Raw genomic sequence first — 7863 nt, forward strand, 5'->3', positions numbered from 1 at the left:
TGCGGCGGCACCTCCACTAGCTCAAGCCCCGCTCGCCCACACCTGTGGCTCTCTGTCTCAACTTAGGGTTGCTAGCGGTTGCGTGCGGTGATGGCTTACACCAGACATTAAAAGAAAATATCTAACTTTGTGAACTTAAAAGAGATATTGACTACTAGCTGTATGGTGTTAGAAACATCCCGCTGAATGTGTTGGGAGAGGTATTGCATGTAAAAAGTCTAGAGGAAGTTGTTGGTATGATGTAGTTGCGGGACGTGTGAAGTAAAGCACGTGATGATGGGACTGCGTGAACGTGGTGCACGTAATGACGGAACATGTAATTACCTAAGCTGACGTAAAATAAGGCTGACGTGTTGGAAAGGGGCATTTTTGAGAAGTGGAGTCGTGGTGACGAGACGTGACACAGGACATGCATGACGGACGCGTAGCAACGGGATGTTTGTTGATGTCTGTCGTGTGGCGACGGGTACACGTGAACACAAGCCTTGACCGAATGCATAGTTATGTGAAAATTGATTATGGTGATAAGGAGGGGTTATGAAGCAAGTGATCCGGGGCACAGTGAGGGTGAGTATGATTTGTGATCTTTGACTTGATCGGGTCATCACGCCCAGCCTATACTGACACTTCCTGTGCTTTACGACCTACGTATCACCACAGGTCATCCCATGTTCAGTTGAATCTCACATACCTATATGCTCAGTCGATGCGCGTCTTGAGTCCTCACGTGACCGTGGTTTCAACGTAACAAAAACTGAATGAATATCTCGTTACCAAGGGTAAGTAAGCATGTCCTGGTACACGTCACATACTGTAAAAAAAACAAGTGTTAATGTCTATGAGAAGGATGGGGCGAGATAGTAGCAACAACGCCTCTGGCCCTTCCTGTGGAGTATGGCCTGAGGAAGGCTCGGTATGCATCAGCTCCGAGTGAGTAGTACGGATGATGGAGGATCGTGAGCCAGAGCAAGCGGTGTGGTATTGGCATCCAAGATTGTGCGTGCGTGAGGAGTGTCTGTGTAGGGCGAGAAGTGTGGGTGTGTAGCGTGTGCAACTAGTGGAGACCACCTGATATAGCATAGTGTTGGTCGCAGCCAACACCCCCGCCCTGCCCGCGCCCTCACAACCCGGACTGACCACCGCCAAGCCCACGCCCAGTGGCGCGGGCATGGTTAGCAGGCAAACCCCCGGTTTTGATTGGTACTGAGGTACAGTGATATAGAGGAGAGTACGGAGCGAGCCGCAAGCCGCGCTAAACACTATCCGCGTCAAATCGTCCCACCCGCACTACCATGGGCACCGTGTCGCCCACGGCGGCGGGTGCGTAGCACCTGTGCAGCGGGAAGGCCAGCGGGGCCGTGCAGCCCTCTGGGCTGGACTTGGGGCTTTGCCGCCCGAGTCCAGCCCGCCCCGTGATTGTACTTTGTAGAAGAGCGAGACCCTGAGTTGTGGAGCGCCGGGAGGCGCGAAGCTCACGCGGGCGTGAGGCTGAAGGAGACTGTAAGAGGGCGCTGGACGCGACGGGCCACTGGCAGATACACCAGGGACGGCACGAACTGCCGTTCACCCCGGCTCTCCTGTTCTAGCTCACCCTGGTCGCCGCCTTCACTACCCTCGTTGTTAAGCAGGAACGGCTGCATCACGAAGCGCCCCGCTGACCGGGGCTTGGTAGGCGTGGCGTGGGTGGTTGGTACGCCAGGCCCTGTGAAATGCTGCTCCCGGATGTGCTGCCGCAACGCCGCCAATCGCGGCGCTACCGCACCACACTTGCGACACTTGAAAAGGCGGCGGTGGACAGCTGGCCGGCCTAGCCACGTGCCTCGTGCCCGGGGGTTGTGCGTGGCGTGGACGTGTACTAGACACAGGGCTCGTGACTTGAATCGTCGGCTGCACTGAGAACATCGCCAACGTTTTTTGCGCTTAGAGGGTGGAGCACGCGCTTTGGTCTCCTCATTACTCTCCACTGGGGCCTCAAATGGTTCAGGGGCGATTCTGGGTTCTAGATGATGTGCTTCTTCTTTTTCAAGTAGCGGTTTTAGAAGGCCTTGGAGCTGGTGCTGTACCAGATGGTGCTGGTAGGCTTCTAAACCAGGCAGTACTTGCGAACACAATGGACAAGGAAGTGCCTGGCCAAGAACACCGGCGAAGGGAGGCATGGCTGGAGCATGGGTACGGGCGTGAGCATACATTAATGCTGGTGAAGGTGCCGTAAAAGGACATATTGAACACTGTAGAGAACGTGCCTTAACGTCATCAGCTGGGGTGCGTGGCTCAGTGTCCATAGATACATCTTGAGCGCCGTGCATCTTGATGACGTGAAGCTGGAGAGCTACAATATCCTGCACGACGTGGCCACACAGTCTGCAGGTGGGTCCACGCTGTTGGGGCGGTTCTCGCACTGCTTGACTCGCCTCCATCTCTCGCCACTTTTCTTTGCCTGCCTCGTCGTGGTCGCTCGTCAAATGCGTTTTTAACCACTTACGGTTCTTGAAACGGCGAGGACAGAGTGGACAGGACTCTATCTCGGTTTTATCAATTCCATCGTCACCCTCCCTTCCATCGTCAACCATTCCGTGGGTGTTCTGCTTGTGTACGCGCAAGAAGTACTTGCTGCATAGTTCTTTGTTGCACAAGTCGCATGTCACCCCGCCCGAGACACCGTTTTCTACATTGATGCCGTGCATTTTCAGCATGTGCGTTTTCATGAAGTATTTGTTACAAAGCTCTTTGTTACAAATTTCACAATAGGATCGAGAGGTAGACTGAGGTTTCCGCTCTTCCCGGCTCTCGACCTCCGCCCTTATTCGCTCCATGAACGACGTGGGGGGCGCGGGAGGTGTGAAGACACCGTGGGTGCTGAGCATGTGCTGCTGGAGGATATACCGGGAGAAGAAGTCTTTCTTGCAAATATTGCAGAATGCTTGGTTCTCTCCTGACGAAGGTGTGGATGGGGGTGAGACCTTTGTGTTGGGTTCTCTCGGGGTTTTTGGAGTCTGAGCGCCCTCACTGGCAGGGGTCGAGACCTCCTCGTGACCAAGAATCCCATGCTCTGTCATCATATGTGCGCGCAAGAAGTACTTATTGCCTACGTCCTTGTTGCACAGCCGACACCGTAAGCCCATCTCTCCTTGACGGTTCAGCTGCAGAATCATAGATTGAAGTTTACGGAGGTCTTCACTGGCATCCGATTCCCCGGAACCCGCTGACTCAATCACAGAAGGACGGGGCATCTCCTCACCTCTCTCTGCCTCACCATCTTCTGAGCTAGCCACCGGTGGCATTCTGTCATTTTCTATTCTCGCCTGTTCCCTCTGCTCCTCTTCCTGTTTCTGTAATCTCTGCTGATGTTCGTGAAGACGTCTTTGTTGTTCCTGTATCCGTTTCTGATGCTGATGCTGCTGTTGTCTAGCTTGTTGTTGGGCGTGTAAAGCCAGCTGTCTAAGTTGCTCGTGAGGTGACTGATGTGGGTGTAAGGAGAGCTGCTCTTGGTGTGCTGTGTCCTGGCTTGGGCCGTAGAAGGAGTATTTGTGCATTTGCAGGAAGTAGGGACTTGGGTCACCTTCGATGTCTGGGAGAGCTGGACGCACGTCAAGAGACTGTCTCTCTAAGAGTCGAGCTAGACTTAATGGAGAATTTTCCTTTTGGTGACTCTTAGACCTGTCTGAAAATTCTGGCGTGTAGATGCCATGTTTCTTGATTCGATGCGTCCTGAGGAAGTACTTGTTACAGAATTCCTTGCAGCAGAGATCACAGAAAGCATCAGGGTTGATTACTCCTAGTTGGCGAAGCTGCTCAGGAGTGAATTTGGTGCCGGGTGGTGCCTGAACCATTGCCGGCTGACCCACACGGGCGATGATGCCAGTATCGCGAGAGCTCTCGTCAGCGCTGCTGCTACCAGGAGTTCGATGTCCCTCTCGATTTAGATCGCGACCAACTTCTCGACCATCAGGTCCTGCTTCACGGCTTTCAAGACTGCCCTCGTGGCCACCTGCGCTTCCTTCACGGCCCTCAGGTCCTCCTTCCTGACCCTCGTATCCTTTTTCGCGACTGTCTACTCCTTCCTCGTGGTTTTTGGAACCTTCACGACCTCCAGAACGTTCTTCCCGCTCTTCAGAACTTTGCCTTTCTGGTTTTTCTTCTTTGGTTTCCGTTCGAGTATGTTCCTTAAATTCATCTGGAGTATGTTGGAAGCTATTACGTTCTCCCTTTTCACGCTCTTCTGTTTCTCCCTCACTCCGCTGCCGTTCAGGATAACGGCCTTCACCATGATAGTGTGGCTCTCGCTTGATTTCTATTTGGTTTTCTCTCTTTATTTCCTCTGATTGTTCTAACTCACGTTCTCGTTCAAGCAGTATCCGTTCACGTTGTTCACGTTCGAATTGCTCACGTTCGAGCTGCTGTTCTTTGTATATTTCTCGTTCTCGTTCTCTTTCACGGTCCCACTGGTCCCGTTCCCGTTGTTGCAGTTCCCGTTCTCGTTCGCGCTGTTGTCGTTCGTGTTCGCGGTACTGCTGTTGCACACGTTCGCGATGTTGCTCTAGGTCGCGCTGCTGCATCTCCCACTCTCGCTGCTGGTGCTCTCTCATGGCGTGCATGTCGCGGGCGTCGAGCGGAAAGTCGTGGGCCTCTGATAGACGGTCGAGGTAGGGAAGGTGTCCGCTCCGCTCATCGCGTTGGCTGTACTGCTCATTGTTACGGGATTCCTGTTCGCTCCAAGAATCACTCCTTTGAATATTTTCCCGCGGGGATGCTCTGGGACCTGCAACTCTGGGTAGTTCCCTAATAGCATCCCAGGGTGATCCCAAAGGTCTATCCCAAGGACTTCGAGCAGGAGTGTCCCTTGAAGAGTCTCTTGCATGTCTTACTACTTCATTAATGTCTTTACTAGCGTTCCACATATCTCGGCCTTGCTCCTGGGGATCTTTTAAAGACTCCCATGGACTAAGGTAATCCCTAGGATCCCTGTGATCTGGACCGTCCTTGCGTCCGTCCTTGGGCGTAGGAGTCCTGGGGTTCCTTACAGCTTGAGGAGAGGTACTGTGGGGAGAGGGGAGAGGTGGAGCAATGTGGGGCCCGTGGACCTGCAGTTTGTGGGCATTGAGCGCCGCCCGACCTCCGATGTCTCTTTGACAGGCGTCGCACCAACCCTCGGGCCGGTCTGGCGCCACTCGAGGCGGCATCTGACCTGCGTTTTTGGGTTTCGTCACCACGTCGATGGTGATACCGTGGATCTTTGACTTATGGCGTTTAAGGAAGTACTTGTTGCAAAACTCCTTCTGACATAACTCACAGTAAGCCTCCAGGTTGATGATTCCTCCTGTTTTGCTGCTGCTGCTGCTGCTGGCTTCCGTTTTGCCTAGAGGCATAGGTTTGGTGGCACCAAGTTGGGTAGGCAGAAGTGGCCGCAGTGGGAGACTGTTCATACTGGCGGCAATGAAAGCTCCGGCGTACGGAGATCCGAGGGCTCCTGAACCAAGCGTCGGGCCCCGCGGTGAGGCCAAAGGAACGCTTGGACCTAGGGGAGTAGTATGACCCGACATCATGCCCGTGGGGGAACTGCTAACTTCTGGGGAGTAAATACCATGCTTATTAGCTTTGTGAGTCTTGAGGAAGTACTTGTTGCAAAATTCTTTGTTGCAGAGGTCGCAATAAGCTTCTTGGTTAAAGATTCGGTGTTGTTGACTATTGGTAGAGGAGGAAGATGGGGATGAATTTTGTTGCGGCTGAAGTGCCCCCGGCAAGAGTTCATGTTCTGCCTGCTGTAGGAATGGCAGCAAGAAGGGAGGGGGACCTACCGGCAAGAGGCCGGGTAGGTTGAGCTTCATATCACTGAACGAAGGCGGCATTGGGACTGAGGTAGGAGGACTACGGCCATTTTCTTCTTGTGGTCTAGAGAGAGGTCGACCCTCCCATTTAGGACTTGAGAGATTGAGTGGCAAGGCTCCGTCATCACCCTTGAGACGCTCTCCTGGTTCCTGCTCCAACCGTAGCTGTTGCTGACGAGTCTCGTCATCACTAAGCAGGCGGCCAATGTGCTCCTCGATGATGTGGCGTCTGAGACTGTCATCCGAAGGCGCTTGTAGGTGGCAGTGTGGGCATGTGAAACCCTCATCGCCTTCCACCGACGGGTTAGACATTTCAGAGTCAAACTGTGTTTCTTCAGATTTACTGTGATGTTTCTCCTGTGCTTCCCCAGCCTCACCCTGGGGCGTCGACAGCCGCAACGGCTTGCTCTGCTTGCGCCTCTTCTTGGCCGAGGCGGAGAGCTGGTCGTCCCCGTGGGCCTTGCTGTAGTAATGGGTAAGCTGGTCGTTGAGGCTGGCTTCGTCGTCCTCAGTCGTGGCGTCCCCTCCAGAGGTGGACATGTCATGGGGATCACCTCCACCTTCAAAGTGAGACGCAACGCCCTGGAAGTGGGGATGGAGGTACGCGTGGTGGGCGGATGTAGGGTCCTCGCCCGTACTGTTGGGGGAGCCTGGGTGAGGGTGGGCCTCTCTCCCGCTCTGGGCCGTCGTGCCGCGCGACACCAGAGCCTCCAGAAGCCCCGTGTTGAGCGCCGCAGATGCCATCTTACCGCGCCCGCCGCCTGCAACACAAAAGGAACACATCTTAGTTGGTCATAACGCCCATCCACCATGCCTTCAGTTCACAAAATGCCAGATGGTATCATTACAGGCTAGATCACAATTACGATAAGTGCACCGCAGACAGTCCCTCTTGAGCACGACGATACGACCATTGCTTGTGATGTCTTGGCCTTTGATTTAACCTGAATTAACTGCAATCAAGGGCTAAATATGTACACAATGTAGACAGTAGTATGAAGAGATGGGAGGGATAAACAGACAGTACTTCAATTCAAATTTCTTCGCTTTCACTTCCTTCATAACCTTGGAACCATATGCAAACACATTCAGAAAGGAATCCAGTCCTCAGGGCAAGTCATGCCAATGGTCTTAGAGGAACACGCCGCAGGCAACCTCAACCAAATTCACGATCGCTCCACTGACCTGACCCATTTTCTTCCCTTCCACTGAGATAAATCCTCTATTCATCAAAGCAGATTCTCCCTTATTCCTGCCTGAAGATCGTAGTTTCTTTGGTGGATTTAGGTGCGTTTCCTACTCTGTTTCTAAAAGGCCGTGCCAACGGATTGTCCGTTGGTTGTATAAAAACCCCAGACCTTCACTAAGTGGAGCCTGATAAATGTTAACCTTCCAGGAAACTATTTCCGCACAGTCAAGACGCCAGACCTCCGCGCATATCAGGCATATAATGCCTTGAAGTTGTCCATTGGACATTTTTTCACAGTCAGCAGATTCGGCATTCATATTATGCTTTTTATCTGATACACACACACACACACACACACACACAACGAACATGATATAGTGGTTAGCATTACTGACCATGAATCAGTACGGGCCAGCACGAGGTCTTCCCCGCATGGGTTTGTATCCTGGTTGTGACAGTCTTCCTACATCCAACCTACGTGATCATTCTCCCCTCGGTCGATAACTGGGTACCTGGTGTAGGCTGGGGAGTATGTATGTGCATACGTGCACAGGAGTAGATATGGTACTTACATACAAGGTCAAGAGACGGGGCAACACGAGTGTAAGAGTCTCCTCCCGTAACACACTGATAGTAATCACACACACACACACATGCACACACACGATACACGTAATGTTTGTGTATATTGTATGACAGGTGCATTCATCATAGAAAAATACCATTAGATGAAGAGGCAAGATATGCAATACACCAGAGAAAAAGGAAAAGAAACTTCCTCTACGTTGACTCTAATAAACAATACTCTCATGAAAATGAATTTATAAAAGTCAGTATCAGTATGACTGG

General features: G+C 52.5%; 1 protein-coding gene across 1 annotated transcript in view; it reads right to left on the reverse strand.

The window, feature by feature from the left end:
• Positions 1–1284: 1284 nt before the first annotated feature.
• Positions 1285–7863, reverse strand: part of LOC139757100 (uncharacterized) — a 71108-nt gene continuing 64529 nt past the window's right edge. Inside the window, exon 2 of the mRNA XM_071677193.1 lies at positions 1285–6586. Coding sequence (XP_071533294.1) covers positions 1473–6569 — 5097 coding nt within the window. The 5' untranslated portion in view covers positions 6570–6586 and the 3' untranslated portion in view covers positions 1285–1472. The remainder of the gene's footprint in view (positions 6587–7863) is intronic.

Source organism: Panulirus ornatus, chromosome 24 (genome assembly GCF_036320965.1).
Source record: "Panulirus ornatus isolate Po-2019 chromosome 24, ASM3632096v1, whole genome shotgun sequence".
NCBI lineage: Eukaryota > Metazoa > Arthropoda > Malacostraca > Decapoda > Palinuridae > Panulirus > Panulirus ornatus.